Genomic DNA, 21,893 nt, shown 5'->3' with positions numbered 1-21,893 from the left:
TCTTTAGTAGGCCATCATGTGCATTGTTAGCTTCCCGAGGATGCTGTTAGACTAAGTAGTCCCCAGCCATTAAAATGGGATGATTCTCTGAATGGCTCTCTCAGGATAGCAGGAAGTGGTGCAATATTCCATTCATTGTTCAGTGGTACCAAGTATCTGACAGCAGTTTATTACCTGGGATTGTTATTCTCAGCAGTTTCTACGCTTAGGAGATTGTCGAAAAAGCAAGGGCTCTGCAGCCTTCAGCTAGTCTACACTACTAAATCAATGATTGCTGATGGCATACTGCAACAGAAAACGGAAGAGAGTTGTAGGGAAAATAACTGCAACTTTCTTCATGCACAAAGCAATACTAGGCAAACAGCCCTTGCTATGGTTACCCACCCCTCAAATAACTGTCACTGCAGCACAATGGCTCTTCTGTTGAATGTTCAGGTTTTGATACAGGCCAAATAACTTGCCAAGGCATAGATATTTCTGTCATAATATAATAAAGAACACTTTTCTTGCGATTTCCCAGTTGGTCTCATAAAAGGTATCATTTTGGAACGAGGAGTTCTAGTTTTTTGTCAGTCATAATATGCACTCATTTTCAGTCTATGACCCATATACCTAGTTACACGAGAGGCAAGCCAATGTAGCCTTGCCCCTCTTATGGCGCAAGCCTATGTGAAATTAGGGTTAGCATTGGTTGTGGATACATGTAATAGCTGAACCAGTCCCATATGTCACTGATCTGGAACCAGTTCCAATTGCTGCCAGCCAGACATGTCCAAAGTACAATACCCTTAATTTCAAGTGGGATGGTTACCGTTTGGGCATTAAAGTTCTGGGGAGTGGGAGTGACCACCCAGCACAGCATGCCTTGCAGTGGGGGCAGAAGGGAGCACTTGCACCCACACATTGGAGTCCCAGGGATGGCTGACCTGTGGCTGGGGGTGTTTTCTATTTTCTGCTTTCCCTTCTCTCCTAAACACGAGTTCTATAAAATTGAGTAAAATTGACCAAACTCTGCTGTGTTCTTACGTGCAGGGAGGAAAGAGTGCTTGGCCCCACGTTTTTAGGTTGGGGGGGCATGATGAGGCGCTGCAGTTAAGTAGGGAATGAGGACAGTGCTAGTTGTTAGAGAGTTTTTATTGAAAACAGTACAAGGGATCTCGCTGACAGAACATGTCAGTGAAGTGTGGGGACGGGGAGGGCATCTGGTTGCAGCAGTTGGAACAGAGAAGGGGGGAAGAGGGCGCTTGGACCACTTTCAAACCACTTTCAAACCATGCCAGGTGGCTTTGAAACAGTTTAATGGACTAGATCATCTGTCTGTTTCAGATTTAAACCAGTCTAAATGCTACGTGTCCATACACATGAAAGGTGTACCTGTCTTTTGCTGTAGAGAGTGGAGAACATTTTACCTACAGATCTTTCAGCCTCCTCAGCATGTGCTGAGCTGAGAAAGGAATGTATTTGATTCATTCATTTGAATTTATTTAAGTCATCTGAATTCACTTATTCATTTGTATCCTTCTGCATCAACCAGAGCTATCCACAGACAGGAAAGTACGTTGCAGCAGACTTAAAGGCATGGCTGTCATGGGATTGAAAAACAATAAGCATCAAGAAGCTACCAAAGGAAATAGTGTCTGTGACTCAACAGAGCAACAGGGTGTTCTCTGCTTTTATAAAGACCTATAATACTTCTAGCCTGGCACATATCAGAGCCTTGTATAAATTGGCAAAGTTCCACTGAAGTGAATGACAATATACTGTATTTATATTCATGGAAGATCTGGCCCTAAATCTTCAAGTATACAATGGGATGCTGTGGTGTCACCGGGTTTAGCAGGGTGAATTCATGACTTATGTAAGTGAAACACGACTTCAGTATTCATGAATTATGCACCTATTGCAAATTGATGCTGACAAAATCTTTATACCACAGTATCTTATAATATATTCTCTTACAGCATGTGTATGTGTGCGTGTGTATTACCCCTCTCACTTCTTTTTCTGAACTCTCTACCCACAACACAATGTTTTCCAGGATATTACCTTGTTTTTTTTTCTGATGATTAACAGTAGACACCTAAAACAACTCACAGCATTACTCCATTTAATGTAGGTAGAAGGAAACTGGGCAGAGAGATATGCAAGCTATGTGGTTTTTCTATTCACATTACCTGTCATATACTTAGTTACCTAAATTGAGGTTTCTACTGTGAAGACAGTGGTTTACTTGTGCTCTCTTAATATTAAACACAGCATATACTAAGCTCAATTCTTAAAGAGTCCCATTGGCTTAGGATATAGGCATGCTTCACTTGCACATTATCTGTGAATCTTTAGGGGCAAGTTCTTTCCAAGACAGCCAATTAGCTTTTCTTAGAACTACTAAAAAGCCAAATCTTTCCTGGAGAGAGGACAGTAATTATTTTACAGAAATTAAAAAGCATGCTAATGGGAAGGCTAACACAATGGAAACTGTGCACACTCAGAGATGGATTAAGGCTAGATAGAGGCCAACTCCATAAAAATATCAAGTTGCGCCTCTTTACACATTGTACACCGCAAAGACTTTCCCTCTGGATCTGAGCCTTTGCATGTCTCAGCAACTGACCACTTAGATGACCACTATGATGGACAGAGGGTGACACTGCAAGGATCACTGTCAGTTTTATGCTTGATCAACACCAGAAAACACAGGCTAGAGGGGAATCACTCTGGCATTCCAGACAATAAAGCTTTCTAACACTAATTTTTCATAATACATTAGATTGTGCACTGTAAAAATGAGAAATGTATTCCATACTAAGTACATGGGGCTAGCAAAGTCAGTTAGATCTAATTTAAAGTATATTTCCTTTACTAAGGAAATGTTACCTTGTATGTGTGCATCAAACAATTTAAATATGTGATTAATTGATTTCTTTAAAGATCTTACTAACTGTAATTTAACATACAGCGTGTCAGTGAATTCAACTATTGTTTGCCCATTATACACATGCAGCATGGGTAAACCCAAGACCTTGCCAGGATCAGAATGCTGCCATGGAAACAAGGTTTTTTCACTGATTAATATTGTTGCAAATATAATTTAAAGAGAAAATGTCCAGCAATATAAAAAAAAAAAAAATCAAAATCAAGGCATGGTTCATGCCTTATGTGCAGCATCAGTAAAAAATATGGAGAAAAAAAGCCAAAATGTGACGTGATTCTTATTTTCTCCATTAAATAGCAAGGTCCAAAACACATTGTATTAACTAGAACATGATTATCACAGAGCCATTAGAACTGCAGACATGCCTTCCAATTCATGGGTTATGGTTGTTTAGATGTTCTGGTCTCTGGTTTTGATGGATTAAAACCTTCTTCCTAAGGCAAAAGGATTGGCTGAATGATTTTGTAAAAATCTGAACTTCTTCACTGGATTTTTCTGAACAATTTTATAAATAATTAATAAAATAGAATATAAAATACTAACATAGAATGGTTGATCAGCAGTAAGTCCTCAGTACCTAGAGGTGCAAAAAACCCATTTTGCCAATTGAGAGAGAAACAGAAGGATGCATCAATGAGGTATGAAACGGAAAATGGAATAGTCTGCGAGTTACAGGAGGTTTACTCTGTCCCAAACCCCCAAATCACAGAAAGCATCAGAAAGAAAGGAGCATAAAACCTGATCAAACAAAGCTCCAATCCCACAAACTCTAGCACATGTGACTGACAATAAGAATGCATACCAGTGTTTGCAGGGCTTGGGTAAGGTCCAAGTGAGCAATTAGGGTGTCCAAGTAAGATGAAATGTCAGACATTAGATGGAACAAACCTACATATAACTAGGAAAAAAGAAGAGGGCAGTTTTGACTGGACTCACAGATAGACAGGAAGCTACTAAAAGAGGCAAAGAATAATTTGCTCCTAATGCTTGAATCCTCTGAAAAGGAATTTAGAAAAGTCATGAAGAGATAAATTGTAATTGTGAAGCAAAGATGATTTAGATATGAACATAAGGGCTTTGTTTTTAATCAGGTCTGTTGTAGAGCTGAGCTCTGGCCATTTTCTGTAGGAGTTAAAAGGCAGATGTCTAGGAAAAGGTGATGCAGAAAGAAGACTGACATCAAGAAGGACTCCACAATTCCTGGCTTTGGGAACAAGTTTCAGTTTGGAATTAAGGAGACAGTTCCATACAACTGCATCTAGGCAAAAGGATGCTGTACAAAACACAGTAATGAATGCTTCAAATGCATAAGAAGTTAAGCTGTTAACAAAGTTCTAAAAGGGTCAAGAGAAGTAGACAAGGGTTACAAACAGATCAAAGTGCACATGAATATACACGTAGAGACGGTTTATATTTCCACACAGACAACCAAAGCTGAAGTAAACCAAAACACCCTAAAAGCAACAGCTATACAAACAGAAGACTGAAGTACAGCCTTTACCTCCTCCATTCATGTAACTATTTTGGGTAGTTTCTACATATGCTGTATGTCTGAATGATTTTCTGTGTCAGAATTAGAGAATGACAGCTTTTCAGGACAGGCATCATATCTTGTTTAGAGAAGACGAATACACCTTAACCCTAACCCTAACAAAACCATTTGAAATTTTATGAAAAGCTAAGAGGATTTTTAACTGAAGAGTGTGAGTGAAAAGTGCCCAAGACACTGACACTTATTTAACATGCGCTGGGATACAGGCTGCGGTAGAAACTGTACAGAACAAATAAAATGAGAAGATGGACATCCACAATAAAAGGCATTTATCAATTTTTTTGGAATAATATTAGTTAGATCACTTTCACCAAGACAAAACTATGGAAAGGGAATAATCCTGTCAAATAACTCAAGAGTTAACTGATGATATCACCCATCAATTTTTATTTTTTTTTGGTTTTACCATTTCCCGGGCAACATCTACACCTGTATGCAAGTCATTTTTAAGAGTTTGATACATTGATGCACTGCTCCAGAAGTGCTATAATATTGATAAATGAAGCTTAACAATTAGGCTAAACGGATAGGCTGATATATTCTATTCTCATGCTAACTAAAAATGTTTCCATTAATTTTTTTTTTTAATATTGTATACAGAGGGTCCTATTTCCAAAAACACCCATGCATAAGCAATTTGTTACTCAAAGTAAGCTGCCAAAAAAGTACACAAGCAAAGTGTTCGTACACAATTTGCCTGCGTGGAATTACTAACAATATCCAATTTCTAGGAAGTTACATGTAGAGAATGGGATCTGTCTAGAAGCAAAACTGCAGGTATGTGATTGCACTCATGCTCCACAGAGGGCAGGGATGAACCAGAATCTGTAATGCTTACCAAAGGTACTGCTCGTGTTGGCTCCAAACTAGGCCTTGGCGCTGTTGAGTACATGTAGTTAAATAACCTGTCTATTTTTCTCAAAGGGACACCGCCACCTTGATCACTTATCTATGGAACAAAGTCAAAGTTTTATTTAAACACTAAGTATTATCTCAAAAATAAGGTTTACAATATCAAAATACATAACAATAGATATTTAAATGATATTTAAATGTATGAATATTACTATAAATGGAACAAGTGCCAAAACTTATCAGAAGGATACAATTTAGGTCCTATAAAATTGAAGACAAATGTATTGAAAACAATGCTAATGAATAGTTTTACAAAAATTAATTCAGTATTTAAAGAATCATTACGAATTTACCTTTATGGATAAATCTTCTTTCCCCAAAGTGACTAGTGTTTTAATTGATGGATAGGTTTCTCTTTTACCTTGATGCAACTCCACTGTAGCTCGCATTGAGTTCTGAAGTTCAAAGGAAAAAATATTAAATGTTTCATATTCCGATATACTCTTTACCTCTTAACTTTACCATAATACTTTTTTAACTAATGCTGAAGTCAGATATATTTCCTTTGATTTTTTCTGGAAAATGTTTTTAAGTTGTCTTAAACAGGATATAGAAAAGATGAACTCACTTTAAAGCAAATTAACTGTCATTTAAATCAATGCATCTCTTCACCACATTTTAGTGTCAATAACGTAATACTTTTATTGGTTATAAAACCAGGTAGAATGAAGAACTTTTGTTCAACCTGAAATCAAAAGCTTATATACAACACTAAGACTTATCCATCTTCACACTGCAGAAAATCAGCACTTGTGCTAATCAAACATATGAAATTATTTTGAAAACTATATCCATTTGAAAACTACATAAAGTACAATAGAATTTAGTAAATATTTGATTCACAGAGATGCAGGTTCCCTGCCAAAGCCATTATACATTTCATCACGTAAAATGCCCTTGATTAAGGAAGCTTATACTCATAGAACATCACATACATTTGCAGGTGCTGCTGTACTTTTCATATTGGTCGACAGCTAAATAATCCCCCCCAGTTTCTCACCTTTTCTATGCTAGTCAAGACCAAGCATAATAAATAAGAGCCCAAAGGTACATATTATATATATATTTTTACAAGAGTTATGAGAAAGTAACTTTAATTATATAGCATGCAATACAATTGCTACCCTAATCAGTAGAGATACCTTGAACAACTCAAACAGCATATGAAACAGATGTGAGGGTACATAGACTACTTGAATAGGCTTGTCTGGAGCTTTAGCTAGAAAGAAAACAAAACACCAATTAATGGGCAACATTTTTCAAGAAATCGTCCTCATGGCTCACAGTCCACTCCATCTACTGGTGTGATCCAAATTTGTAACAAAGATATGTTATCTCTCTCTGTGTGATCGTTGCAAAGATGCTTCAAAATGAAACATAGGTCAGCCATAAAGAAGTACAATAATATTTGGAGAACCTCTCTATTTTGGAGAATGCTCAGAAAAGCTAAGGTGGCTGTTAACATCTGATTCCATGCAAAGCAGATTTCACTCAACATAAATAATGAAACAAATGCTACAATACATAGGAGTTCTTCTGTATAAACTGGTGGAGTTTAAACTCCCAAATTTCTTAACTATTTTTGAAGGGAAGATAATTAGAAAGTGAGTAAATATTACAATTCTGTAATTCTGCCATAATTTAAATTTTATCTACAAAACTGAAAGCTAGTTACTTTTTATTAGGACTCATGGTAGAGGAGGTATCTTTTGTTAGGCCAACAAGATTTCTGCAAAAAAAAAATATATATATATATTTTGCAAAAGTCTAGTTGGTCTAATAAAAAATATCACCTCTACCATGAGTCCTGATTCCTTTTGCCTCTAAACCAATATGGCTACAACCTGGATACCTTACTTTTTATTAAGCTTACGTAAAAATAAAAATCCATCATTTCTTATATCGTTTAAAATAAATGAAACTACATTATTACCATTGAATTCTTCAACTTCCAAATCTGGTGCAACCATATAGTATTGCTCACACAACATCTTAGCTGTTTCATAAGCATCTATGAAAGAACAACAACAAAAACATACTTAACACAGAATTATGCAAAAAGGCCAGAAAAGTTCATCTTACACCTCCTGTAAAAAAAAAAAAAGCTTCAAGCAGAAAACTGACTTTCAGGCATTGGTTTACAAATGTGAAATCAATGCACATTTTAATGTTATCCATATCACAGTCGTACTGTGAATGAGGGATATTATCAATGGAAAAAGAAACAAAATCACTATCAAAGTTACTTAAGTGAAAGAAGAAAACAGCCAGGGTATTATCTTGGTGAGGGTCAACTACAAACCACCAAACCAGCAAGAGAAGGTGGTAAAGCTTTATTTATTTATTTTAAAATGTAATTAAACATCCAGACCAGAGGACCTGGTGCCTCTGATCTAGATGTTTAATTGCATTTAAAAATAAAATGTAATTTGGAGAATTTTAATTATTGGAATATCTGCTGTGAAGATAATTCAGAGCAGATACTCCAGCAAGCTCTTGGATTGTGTTGGGACAGATGAGAGAGAAACCAATGGAGGGGTAGCTTCCTTTGCTTCTTATTAATACAGAATACTTGGGTGGAGAAGCTGAAGGTGTCAGGCAACTTGAATGACAGTGATTATGAAATAAATTCTTGAGCCTAAAAAAGTGGAAGAGAAAACAGAAAGAAAACACTGAACCTCACAAAAGGAGATTTTAACAGAGTATTGGTAGGTATGTGTCAGAGTGTGTGTGTCAGACTATGTGTGAGTGATGGGGGAAATATGAGAGTTTGCTGTTTCTTAGGCAGATTATATTAAGGTAACAAGGGAATGCTATGAGAGAAAGGCTTTTCCCCTGGCACAAATGTAACACCTGTTCATGGACACCAATTTCTACAACTTTCCTATAAACTAAGAAAAACTGCCAGTTTATTCCTTCGCATTAACTGCATGTGTATATGCACCCACCAATTTCATATTAGAAGGAGATATCAACTCGGGTTCCCCAAGAGCCTGTCCAGGTCCAGTACTGTTCATTACTTTAATTTGAGACTTCAAGGATGTAACGGAGTATATGCTTACTATATTTTTGGATGACGCCATATATTGATAAGAGATTAAACACTTTTAGAAAGAGAATATTAAGATTCAAAAGAGCCTTGATAAATTGGAAAAGTGGTCCAAAGGAAGGAACAAACCAGAAGTACAAATATAAACTAGGAATGACTGACTAGATTGCAGTACTGCAGAAAGTAATGCGGGGTTACAGTGTGCCATAAACCAACAATGTAACCATATCGTAAAAGAAAATGTTAATAGCACAATAGGATGCATTAACAGAACTGCTGTAAGGAAATCACGAAAAGGAACATTTCCACCGTGTTCAGTTACCCAGTTACTCAACTAGAGTACTGAGTCTATGTTGGTGCCAAACTCTAGCAAAGGTGGAGACAATCTGGAAAGAGTCCAGAAGACAGCCTCAAAAATCAGAGGTCTAGATAACATGACATATGAAAAATGTTTCAAAAGACTGTGATTATTTAGCACAGACAAGAGACAACTGAGGGGCTAATCTGGTTAACAGACTTTCAATAGAAAAAGAAATTGGTATAAAGAGGACAGTGATCAGTTGTCCTCTGCATCCATGGGAGACAAAACAAGAAGTAATGAGCTTAAATATGAGCAAACTAATGAGCTTGGACAAATAACTAGGGAAGAGTATAAGACCATTGCTTGGCCATGCAGGGATAAAGTCAGGAAGGCCAAAGCGCAACTGGAGTTGCGGCTAGCAAGGGATGTACAAGTATGTCAGTAGCAAGAGGAGGACCAGGGAAAATCTGGGTCCCTTACTGAATGTGGGAGGCAACCCTCTGACAGAGGATTCATGGATTCATAGATTGTAAGGGCGGAACGGACCTCAGAAGATCATTAGGTCAAGTCCTCTGCACCAAGCAGGAAAGATAACTGTCCAGTCTCCTCTTGAAGATTTCCAGGGTAGGTGATTATATCACCTCTGGAGAGAGCTTATTTCACAGTCTAGACATCCTGAATCCAAAGAAGTTTTTTCTAATGTTGAGTTTGAATTGATCTTCCAGGAGTTTGTGGCCATTATTCCTGGTTTTTCCCCTCAGACGCCCTGGTGAACAGTTGCTCACCGAGCCCTTGACGTACTTCCCTAGTATACCAGGTCCCCTCTCAGCCACCTTTTCCTCAGGCTGAAGAGTCCCAGATCCCTCAGCCTTTCCTTGTATGGCTTGCCTTTTAAGATTCTGATCATACTGGTGGCTCTTCTTTGGACTCTCTCAAGCTTGTCCACATCTCTGAAGCCAGTTTTTCACCCACCTGACTGTCTTGGAGTTAAGCCCACAATCCTCCAATTTTCTCGCGAGACATCATAGGATATTAGATCAAAGGCCTATTGGAAGTCTAGGTATACAATGTCAACCTGCTCTCTCATGTCTAGGTGGTGAGTTACCTGGTTATACAAGGAGATGAGGTTGGTAAGGCAAGGCCTGCCCACGATGAAGTCATGCCTGCTGTCTTTCAGAATCTTACCTTCTGCAAGCTTATCGCAGATAGACTCCTTGATGGACTTTTCTAGGATTTTCCCTAGAATGGAAGTTAGGCTGACTGGCCTATAGTTACCCAGGTCCTCCCTCCCGCCCTTCTTGTGGTTGGGCACAACACTGGCCCTCTTCCAGTCCTTAGGGACTTCTCCAGAGCGCCATGAGTTGTAGAAAAGTTTCACCAAGGGTTCCACAAGGAACTACAGACCAGTCAGCCTCACCTCCATTCCTGGAAAAATCATGACGTAGGTCTTCAAGGAATCCATTTCCAAGCACTTGGAGGACAAGAAGGTCATTAGAAACAGTCAGCATGGATTCACCAGAGGCAAGTCATGCCTGACCAACCTGACTGCCTTCTATGATGAGATAACTGGCTCTGTGGATGCCCTCCAGTGCATCTACTCCTCCCAGCTTGGCGTCATCTGCAAACTTGATGAGGGTGCACTTGATGCTATCTTCCAGGTCACTGATAAAAACATTGAGCCATTGATTACTGTCCTTTAAGTCCAATGCTCCAGCCAGTTTTCTGTTCACCTTACAGTCCATTCATCCAGCCTGCATTCCATAGCTTGCCTGCAAGAATGTTGTGGGAGACTGTATCAAAAGCCTTGCTAAAAATCAAGGTATACCACCTCCACTGGCCTCCTCGCATCCACAGAGTGCCCAATCCGCTGCAGAGCCAGCCTGTGTGAGACAGACATGTGGGCTGACTGGAGAGGGGATAGGCAGCAAAGTGGCAGATAGGGCAGGGAGCAGAAAGCAGACCAGCAGACTGGGCAGGGAACACAGGTCAGGGAGCAGAAAACAGCAACAGAGCAAGGGGACTGAAGTGGCACACAGGGATGATGCAGGGCTAATTAGCTGCATGTCTACCAAGTTTACCCCCAACTGTTTTAGAAAGTCATGATCCTGCTAAAACAGGGGTTTGGACTAACTCAGGGGATGACAGCCTGGGGTACACATACCCCCAGGGGTACTTGAGAAGGCCTAAGGGGGTATGTACAGGCAGGCAGGGACGGAGCACCACCACACGATTCCATGCTGCCGTGCAGGCACTGCCCACCCGGCTGGATGTGGAGAACAAGGGAAGCTCACATGCAGTGGCTTCCGCCACTCTACACCTGGCCGCATGCTACCCTCTCCAACCCGCCCTCCCAGCTGCACACCACCACCCCTCGCTCCCCCACATCCAGCCACCAGGGGTACACTGCTCCACATCCAACCACTGGGGGTACACTGACTCAAAAAAGTTGAAAACCCCTGTACTAACTAAACTTCTTGACATTCCGCTCAGCCCTCTTTTTCTATAATTCTACATAGGCTGTTCAAGCATAGCACACCTTGCTTGAACAAGAAGTGTATTCTTGCCCTGAAGATTTGTAGCAGTCTTGCTAATAAGTGTGACCATGAACAGCAAGGCAGGATAAACTTCTAGGAAAAGAGTCAAAGGCTGGGCTATAACGTCTGGTGCCTCTGGTATGTTTTGTACAAAAGTGAAGTGGGTGAATGTAAGCTACAGGTACTTAGGTAGCAGGCGTAGTAAACGTAACTTGGTCTTAGCCATGATACAGTCTGACAGTCTTTCCTGGTTGGCTCCACACTACTTGATCAACTATAACAGAACTACTGAAGTGAATAATATTGTTGGATCCAAAATGGCCAATATTTGATGTTTTACTAAAAAAATAGAGTAGCTGACATTTTAGGATTCACTTTAACAATGTATCATTAATTTATATGATTTGGGAAAGGAAAATAAAAGTAGAGACACATCAAGAATCTCTTCTAATTCCTTTTTTTTTTTTTCCTCTGGCAACCTATGCCATTATACCACCTATGAAAAAAAATCAGCTAACTGGAGTAAACACCTATCTATCTTAAAAGCGCACTGGAATGTAATAGTACTTTGTAAAAAGCAGTAATTGTTACTCTGAAAAATGAAGGTTTTTTTGGTTTTTTTATAATTACTATACATACCAATGAATTCACGCTTATGACCTCCTAAATGAAAAACCAAAAAAGTATCTAAGGGATTAGAAAAACATTGCTGGCAATATCAAACTGGCCACCTCTTATTTATTTTGAGGTTACCAGAACCATTTGATTTTGCCCAAACATCATATAGTTTCTTGAAATAACCCCCAAACTAACTAATATAATTCTTCATTCGGACAAGGCTAGCTTGGGATTTTCACTTTTTCCAAAAGGCAAACTGGGAAATGAAAACATTTAAGCCATTTTTTTTTAATTTTCAAATGCTTCTAACCCACTAGGTAAAATTTTCCACATGGTTCAACTGGTTACAGCTGATAAAATAAATGTAGCACATTAGTTGAATACAGTTCTGAGTATAACAATTTCAAGGCAATTAATAATATTTTTTTATATCCTATAAAGCCCTCCATTAGGTTCTTTTCTATTTCTTGCACCTCTGCAACAGCATTGTGGTCACACAACTTAAAACCAATCAACTCTGAGTTAAACTGGGAAAAGGAGAGTTTAAAAGAGAATAGCATAAATAAATGTTTCCTCTCAAGGGCATAAAATGCCTTCTGTTTACAAAAATTCCTAGTTCTTGTCAGCCTAAGAGCCAGCAGGAAAAATACAATGCCACAACTTCTAATTCCAATGTACCATCATCCTGGTACAGTTCCTTAATTATAGCTTTAGATCAGGGTTCAGACGAAAAAAAATATGTACATATTAACGTCCCCTGCATATGAAATGTTTACATGGAAATATACAATATGCACACAAGAGCTCCATGAGAACATCACTGTATGACTGTATGACTAGACATAAAGTTATATAAAGACACCGTATATTTGTAAGGCCCCAAGACAAAGCCAAAAGCAATCAAGGGTATGTCTACACAACACAGTACAGTGTCACATAGAAAAAACTGCTCATGTACACAGACCAGAATACCCACACCAGGAAAGTGCTCTACTCAGGCTAAATAGCCTTGGCAGAATGCCATGCCAAGGCAGTTATATTACAAAGCTGTCATGGGTAGCTCTTCACAGAACTGCACTATACTATGTAGATGCATCCAAATTATCTGAAGATTATGCCCACATTATAACCTTGTTTTACTGACTTTTTTTTTAAATTCAAGTAGGCCTCTAAGGTATTCTTACAAGAACAGAGTCTCCATACAACCAATTATTTGTTCTAGCAGTTGTGTCAAGTAGAGAGGATTACTTGAAGAGTACATATTCAAACAAAGTTTTTAAGAATAACAATTACATTTTAACATTATCAATTATAAAGGAAAGATGGTAAGGATGATTAGATATATGAGGGACAGCAACAAATACGCTTTCTATTTATATTTAACAGGCTACTAGCTTTAGAATTGTAGATTGGATGGAGACTAGAAATCCTTGATATTTTTGGCCGTACCATATTTTTATGCATATACTAGCCCCATAAGCGCTGTTTTTGAAAGGCAGAATGTTTGCGTGGGGAGGAATCTTTCCTTAAAAATACTGGTAAGCTCCAGGGAAGAAAGAAGGGGGGAAAGGAGGCAGTGGGGTGGTGAGACTGGGAATGTCCACAGCCCATCAGGAACTAGGAAGCCTCAGGGGTAGCACTACAGCATTACTCTCACTTTCTCCTGAAAGAGGCAGAAACTGCTATATTTCCTTGCTTATTACATGCACCCCAATTTTCAGCAACTGGATTCTGGGGAAAAGGTGCATGTTGCATTAAAAAATGTACATGGCTGAGGAACTATTTTAAACGCACCCTTAAACTATAAGGAGTAATAAACAGAGATAACCCATCTATTGCCTTTTATCTAAATACTGTACACAGACATGCATATGTGTTGGGGTTCTGAAACATAACAGAAACATTACATTCATTTCCTTACCTTGAACTACATCAGCAACATTACAATTAGGATCGATACTACCAATATGTTTGGGATGAGCAGGATTAATGTCTCCACCAAAAAGTAGTGCTAACAGAAAAGAAGTTAGCAGTTAATTGATTAGGTATTATATTTGAGATAGTACAGAAAAAACAAAAATCAGAGGATGTACTATATGACAAGATTTGATATTACGGTGTAAAGACATAGTCCCTGACAATGCTCTTTTCATGATCAAGACGGTCACATAGAAATTTGTTTAGTCATAATACCTTACAATATCTAATACAATACAAGATATGAAGACAACGGAGTCTAATAGTCTTTAACGGTATGCCCGCATAGGAAAAGTGAAAAACTCTCATCATTTCCTTAAAGTAAACAGACTAAATAACAATCAGAATTGTAAATACTACATTCACTCTTCACAACAGTTGCAACATTGGAAATGTTACAGTAAGAAGATAAGAGCAGATGGGAATTGTATGCTAGAAGTAGGAAAAGATTTCTAGTCCTGAGCATCATTTTGTCAATAAAGTATCAATAAATCTGTCAATTGTCCTCCAGTACCTATTCCTTTTTGCAGCACTTAAAGAAAAATGTTTCATCTAATATCCATGCTGAATCCCTACAGTTGAAATTAAGCTGCTCATGTTTAGCTAATGGAACTTAGAGCAAACTAAAATCAGACAAATCCTGTTTAAATCTGATACAAGCATCCATAACTTAACTAAAGCAATGTAATATATTACATATAAATTTAAATTGTACAACTTGTGTGTTTTTACTGGAACTAAGAAATTTGACAGAAAGGAGATTTTACTTGTTGTTAGCACATTCCATATAGGGGCCTTTTTCACTTATGTACATTTGTTTATTTTTGAGTCTGTCATGACTTCAAAATGAATATTCTATTCATCTCATCCCTTCAGCCTTACTATCCATTAACTATAATAGTCATTATTCATATTTAAAAAAATTAAAGTGACTGAACATAAACTGGTAATGACATACCCTTGTACAGCTTCTCTACATGATATGATTTCTTGTATCTAACGTCATGAATGACAAAATACTGGACAGAAAATTAAACTTTAGAACCAACAGGACAAAGATACACTATATAAAACCACAAGATTGACCCTAACTTGATGTGGTTCATAATCAATACTGTTCCAGCTATTAGTTACTTGGATCTGCACAAGCAACTCCGTTTAAACTATCATGAATACTAAAGTAGGTTTTTTATATTAGCAGTACAAACCTATGAAAGAAGATCTATGCAAAGTCAAAATGACTCAAACACTTATTACTTAAAGGAGGAATAAAAATTGAATGTTATAAATACATCTTTTCTTTAGAAAACAAGTGAAATAGTCAAATAACTACAAGATACATTATAATATCCTGAAAAGCACTTAACTATTAAAATATGCATAGTGAACAAACATTAGTCCAAAACGTGATAAAACTGAAGAGGTGGTAAACTGTTTTTTTAGGATGACATTTGCAAAGTATTTTAACAGACTGGCAAGCATAAAGATGAACTTACTTTATCAATACCCAAAAATAGCTCATACCACTTTTTAAGTTGTATCTAATAGCAGACAAAAAACCCCACACTATCGCACTGACAAAACAGAGCACATAGTTTTATCACAAGTCTAAAATTTGGAAGAAAGACCTAATGTTCTGCTTAGTGGATCATGTTCTGTAGTTTTTTGAGGTTTCAAGGTGGTTACTACAATAGAACTTATACCATCTTAATTTAAGAATACTAAAAGTAAGCCACTGGAGTGAGAAATACCAAAACAGTGCTGTATCTTTGGGTTTAAAAGCAATAATTAATTCCCCTTCCAAGGTAAAAAATAAATAAATAACAAGTACTTACTGTGCTGGTTAATAAGCATGCGGAATGAGATGCGGTTGGTATAGAACCTATCTAGAAAATACTGGATATTACTACTAACAAACGGATCAAAGCCATACTTTTCCTTGTATTCAATCACTCCTTGTGCCATGGTTGGAACCACATCATTGTGCCTGTTTCTGACTTTGATTAAAACCTCTAGAAAACTGAAGAAAACACAAAATTAGAAAGCAGAATGTTAAAGTAAAAGGAATCTGAGAATCTCATACTCCTCCTCTCCCCCCAAATATTCACTCACGATATAAAACATTTATATGGTAATCCACATCCCTTAAGATTACTAGAGAAAAAAGCCAAAATATACTCCTTATCTACCACTATACATGCTTTTCAAAAGGGAAATAAATTGAGCATAACTGAATGTTCATGCTAGCATAACAAATGTACAATGGTCCCTTACTATTTTTTAAACATTTTTTTTATGGTACCTAACATATTTTCTCCAAATCTCTCATCATTTTTAATCCAAAACAGCAGATGACTTGTTTTTCCTTCCATCCCACCTGGAATTTGAATCTCAGATATATTCTATGGGGAATAACATGTTGGTGTGGAACATACAGGAAACAAACAATGTTTCAAAATATCCAAACATTTTGTTTAAAAATAAATGAGGCAACACAGCCTTTCTGTAAAACCTCCTAGCATTATGAAAAGTGTGCCCAGAGTCTATTTTCAAAATAGGTACCAAATGGTAGGTACTTACTCATGATACTTAAAAATACTATATAACAAAATTAAGTATGTGCATAATTAAATCAGTTTCTTTTTATGCCACCAGATGGCAGAACACATATAATGGCACTTTCTCTTTTTTTTCTAAAGGAATTGTCCCTTTTAGAGCTCAAGAAGTTTTAAGATCCTACTTTCAGTTATTGCCTTAATTATACTGATATGGGATAATAGTAGGTGTGTAGTCTAAATGGAAAGATAATTTGGGGTGGTGTTTGTTAAACTTAACTCAAGCCTACAATCTTCAAAAAGACACATCTCAAAAAAATTACACAAATCAGGAAGAAGTGTTTAAATTACAAAATGCTGACATGCACAATTCCAGTTTTACATAGGAACTAAAACAACTTTTTACTATCTCTAAACATTAAAAGTTTGTAATTTTTCTCCTACTGAAGTTAATGAGAGTCAACACCATAGTAGTGATTTTTCCTCTGGTTTCAAAATCAAACTGAAACTAAATATAACAATTCTCAAAAAAAAATAAAGATAGGATGTGTTAGTTGGCTGAGTACGTACTGGCAAAACAAAGGAGTCTCTTTACCTGCAAACTGTGAAATAAACTATCAGCAGGGTTATAAGAACTTAAAAGTATTTAAAGAAATTTAGAAGTATTTGATAAATGGATTGAATAATTGATTAAAAGAAGAACATAAGCACTGCCTCCAGAAGAAACACATAATAATACATTAGATTTTGTGAAGATACAGAATGGTAGATTGAGTCATTAGTATCTGCTACTTCTGCTTTAAAACCTCAGTTTTTGCCATTGGAAATATCATCTGTCAAGTTGAAGCTTTATGTATTCCAGAAGTGTTTTCATGAACTGTCACTACCATCACTGGATTTCAAAGCTTTAAACAGTCCAGTGAAAAGCCTAAACAATAGTTTGGAACAAGAGCAGTACATCAAAATTGTTTCCTTTATCTCATGCTGCTTCTCAAGTAAAGGGAAATGAGCAGCTTCATTAGTTTCTCAGAACCCCTGCATATTTTCCCTCGGATCATGTGCTTCAGGCCTACAATATTCATGGGGAAGTAAAACACTGCTCCTAATGATATATTATTTTTTCCTTAAAAATGCTTATTTCCTCCTACACTGCTGACTGTGGTGGAATGTTGCTCATGAAATACTGTATTCACCACCTTCTATGTAGTATTTAAAATGTCTCACATGTTCTTTCAAAATCATCTCTTACTTTGAAGTATAATCTCTTGTGGCTACTTCCTTTATCTGCGAAGTTGCTTTACTTCATACTTGAAGGTACTACTTTCTATGAAAAACATTAGGTTTTTGGGGTTTTTTTTTAAACAAGTCAATAAATTGAAAGCAAATAGGTATGTTTTCGAGACTAAAACCTATCCTTAATGTTGCCATTTGGAGACATTTTCTGAGTGACTGACTTCTGATCTTTTCATTTTATCCAGGTTGAGGAAGAATGCAAACACATTCAAAGTACACTAAAATAAGATCAGAATGAAAAAAAGTTATTTATTAGACTTCTTTGAGACACACTGTACTCATGCCCACTTTTCGTGAGCATGAGCCACAAACACTTGAGCTCATAGACTTTGCCTTAACAGTATCTACAGAGCTTACCACTCTTTCCTGCCTAGGCAGGGGGTCGGACTCAATGATCTGTTGAGGTCCCTTCCAACCCTAACATCTATGAATCTACCATAGCCCCTCCGTTCCTTCTGCTCCATGCCAAATATATAACAGGTGGGTTGTGCTTCCTGCTCCTCAGTTCAGTATCAACCACAGTGTCATATTGTGTCAGACTCCAAGAAGGACAGGAAGGAGGGTAGGATTCAGATGTGTCTATGGACAGCACAACCTGAACTTCTGTCACTGATAAATAATCGATCTTTTTCTTCAAATGATTACCTGTATGCACCTCTCAACTGTGGGTGACTCCAAAGCAGTGCTTACATTCCTCAAGTAGGTCACAGGATCCTAAGTGAGCAACATCTGAAGGAGCACCTTACTAAATGCAGTATCTGCCTGGAAGATTTCTTCAATGTCACGGTATTTGATAAGGTATGTATTGAGTTCTGGGGGTTTCCCTGTGGATATCAATATGTAGAGATACTATAGAAGATGCCCAGATCCTGGTGGAATGACTACCCATAGTACTATCACCCAGGAAGTTTTCCAGTATAGCTTAAACAAATTCTGATAGCCCAGCAAACAATGTTTGGGCTAATATTGCTGCATCCCTGGAGCGCTTAACTGGGGAAACAGCCATAGTGATTTCCTTTTTAGTTAGGCAGTCTCTTCACACTGAGTTACCAACACATTTGACAAACAGGGATTAAGGAAAAATACTGGCAAACTGATTAGGTGACCAAGGTGAAGCCACTTTAGCTAGGAACTTGGGATAGATTCTTAAGGATCCAGTATGAGGAGCCATCACAAGGGCTTGCATTTTACCCTCCTTGCTGAAGTAACTACCATCACAAAAGGGGATATTATGGAACGGTGAAAAAAGGAGATGCTGCCATGGGTTAATACAGCAAATCCCCTTCAAGGCATGAAAACCAAATACAGGCCTCTCTGTGGAATGCCATCTTCCAAAAGCAAAAGACATTTGTAAGGCCCTTAAGAAATCTCAGGACTACTGGGAGGTGGAAAAGCACATGCTGGCCATCAGCCAGGAAGAAGTGAACCAAAATAGTGGCCAGGCATGCTTTACTGAACTAACAGCAAAGTCCATATTTAAATTCCAATAGGTAGCTAGAATAGAACTCAACAGGAGAGATTTCTCACCTGGCATCAATTCAAGAGTCCACTTCACCAGATCACTATGTCTAGTCTTATTCTGCTGCAAATAAGGTTGTCTCTTGTCCGCATTGCAACTCTCTCTCTGGTGGTCACCTGGCATTCAGGACATGAGAAACAAGGAGTGTAGGCTCCAGTGAAGCACTCTTCTCTTCTGGGTGAGCAGATCCAGGGATAGAGACAGAGTGTTGAGGTGGTCTTGGTACCAGAACTGTCTCGGGTATGTGGGGGCTAGAAAGATCATTTGGGCTACATGCTGCCTTACCTTGCAAAGCACTCGGAGAACTAAAGACATGAGCAAGAAGGAATACAGGATTCCTGGCCAAGAAATTGTCAAGGAATAATCTTAAGTTTGGTGCTGCCATTACAGGGAGTTGAAACTACAGACAGGCCCCCAGTGTGTGCCCTCTGGGTGACCTGGAGGCTTGTCAATCACAGAGCATGAGGTAATCTGATCTAACGCACATGCTCAGTTCACTGACTGCATGATGTAATTTGACTAGAAATTTCTCTGTAAAGAGCATTCTGATTGGCCACTAAATTCTTATAAAAGGTTTGTGAGCCGCCACCCGGGTGTGGTGAGGTGGTGTGTGTGTCTTTTGGAGGAGAGACTGTGCTTGATCCTGTGAGCAGAGGCTGCCTTTGCAGGGACTGTCTCACAGGGAGAGAACGATCCTTAGAACAGAGGCTGCGGACGGCAGGGATTGTGAGGCACAAGCAGAGGCTGCGGAGGGCGGGTGGAACGACTCATCTTTTCAATCTCGGTTACAGGACTGTTTGGCTTCGATTTTGACTTCAGCTTACTTTGTTCTGGCTTCTCATCTCCGACCTCGGCTTACAGACTGTTTTTTGGACTGGCGTCACGACCCTGTTCCGATTCACTACGTTACAGTTTTTGTTGTTTGTTATCCCGTTCGTGAGCTGTTGACCAGCCCTGGGACTAGCTAGTGAGCAGCCACACCTATCCCTCAAGGGGTAGAAAGCAAGTGAACCCCGTGGACCAACAGACCCCATTGTTGTTCATTATACTGTAACTGAAGAAATATCTGATCCTCCGCTTCCCAAGCGTGAGTAAATAAATCATCTTTGTTTAAACTTCCCGTACAGCTCACACTCCACCACTGCTAATCCCACCTGTTCATATTCCAATTGCCACCCCGGCCCACCGTGACCTTGGGGCCCGATTCACTCGGTGTTCGGTTACCCCAACAGAAATGAAGAAAACATCTGAAAAGGAGCCAGGATAGAGAAATTCCCTGGAGAGGGATTGGTACTTCTTGCTGATCTCCAAGGTGAATAGATCTATTCACCTCCAGAAATTGCAGTCTTCATGAATGAACTGGAGAAGCAAGTCTTTAACCTTCTGCTCAGCATGTAGGGAGAAGAATCTGCTAAGACTGTCCATTTGGTGTCCTGGAAGCCTAGAGGTATATTTCTGCAGGAGTAGTTGATGGCAAATACACCAGTTCCAGGCATGAACTCATTTTCTACTGGTCTCCTTCTGAAGCCCTGGGGAAAACCTCTTTTTCAAGACAGAAACCTCTTCTTCAAGTCAGCTTTTGAACTATAATCCACTGTAAGTCTCTCCTAAATGAAGAAGATAGGCTGTCTCACTGATTAATTGGTGTTGGAGGATAAAGAACATGCAGCATAGTCTGAATCACATGATTGGCGGCAAATCCTTTGGACAGAGATGGTGTCCAATCTCATTCTTTTTCCCGACTTGAGGTATAATTTACCTACAGGTGGAACATTGTATAGGAATATGGGACTCTTAAGTAGTTTAAGTATTTGGCGTGCTTGGTGGATATGGGCATTGCACTATTTGCAGAATAGTCAATTTAAATCCCAGATATTGGGAAAAAACCACAGTGAGTAGTCTAGGACTTCTGTACTCTCAATCACAAAAAGAAAGGGGAGAAAGCCTGGAAAAGAAGCCAGAAGGGTAAAACATTCCTAAGATGGCGGCACCACATGGCACAAGCCAAAAATAAATTGGGAGGATAAGGGGAAAGAAAGCAATTAAGCCTGAACAGGAGTCAAAGCCCAAACTTAAAAATGAAAAGTAAAATAAAATAATGCTGAGAGAAAAGAATTTGTGCAGATATCTTTTAGTGGGTGATCTTTTATTGCATTGTTGGGATAGACTTAGAAAGCCTGTGTTCAAATGATCATCCAAGTCTATTCCAAACGTGGAGTTGGTCCAATAAAAGGTATCAACCACAAAAATTCTCGCCTCTTGCATATTTCCTAGGCCATCATTGCTATAGCATTATTCCAACACTATAAAATAACATATTTTGTTGGTTGTAGTAAAGGCAATGAAAAAAAAGGAGTAAAAATATAGAAGCTCTTTCAAAAGTTTATATGCCACAATAAGCATAAAATTAAGAGTGCTGCACCTTGAGCTGCAGCTGCCGAGAGGACCTGAGGAGTAAAAAGTACACATGGCCCTTTCTTCACTCAGTACAAAATATGAGACAGGATAGAGCCTTGATGCACTCCACACTAGTCACTAATGCAACAAGTTTCTGAACCTGAGTGCTTGTGGCATATACACAAGCAAAGATGCACATATGAAAAATCATTCAAAAGAGAAAGTAAAAAAAAAAAAAAAAAAAAAAAAAA

General features: G+C 38.3%; 1 protein-coding gene across 1 annotated transcript in view; it reads right to left on the bottom strand.

Annotated features, from left to right (window-relative positions):
• PDK3 (pyruvate dehydrogenase kinase 3) overlaps positions 1–21,893 on the bottom strand; it is a 52,491-nt gene that overhangs the window by 10,418 nt on the left and 20,180 nt on the right. Inside the window, exons 3-8 of the mRNA XM_019524667.1 lie at positions 15,714–15,898; positions 13,823–13,912; positions 7,333–7,410; positions 6,542–6,618; positions 5,693–5,794; positions 5,323–5,433 (exon numbers count right to left, since the gene is read on the bottom strand). Coding sequence (XP_019380212.1) covers positions 5,323–5,433; positions 5,693–5,794; positions 6,542–6,618; positions 7,333–7,410; positions 13,823–13,912; positions 15,714–15,898 — 643 coding nt within the window. The remainder of the gene's footprint in view (positions 1–5,322; positions 5,434–5,692; positions 5,795–6,541; positions 6,619–7,332; positions 7,411–13,822; positions 13,913–15,713; positions 15,899–21,893) is intronic.

This window comes from Gavialis gangeticus, unplaced genomic scaffold, assembly GCF_001723915.1.
Source record: "Gavialis gangeticus isolate Ggan-Ray unplaced genomic scaffold, GavGan_comp1, whole genome shotgun sequence".
NCBI classification, from domain to species: domain Eukaryota; kingdom Metazoa; phylum Chordata; order Crocodylia; family Gavialidae; genus Gavialis; species Gavialis gangeticus.
This window is presented reverse-complemented; position numbering and strand designations above follow the sequence as displayed.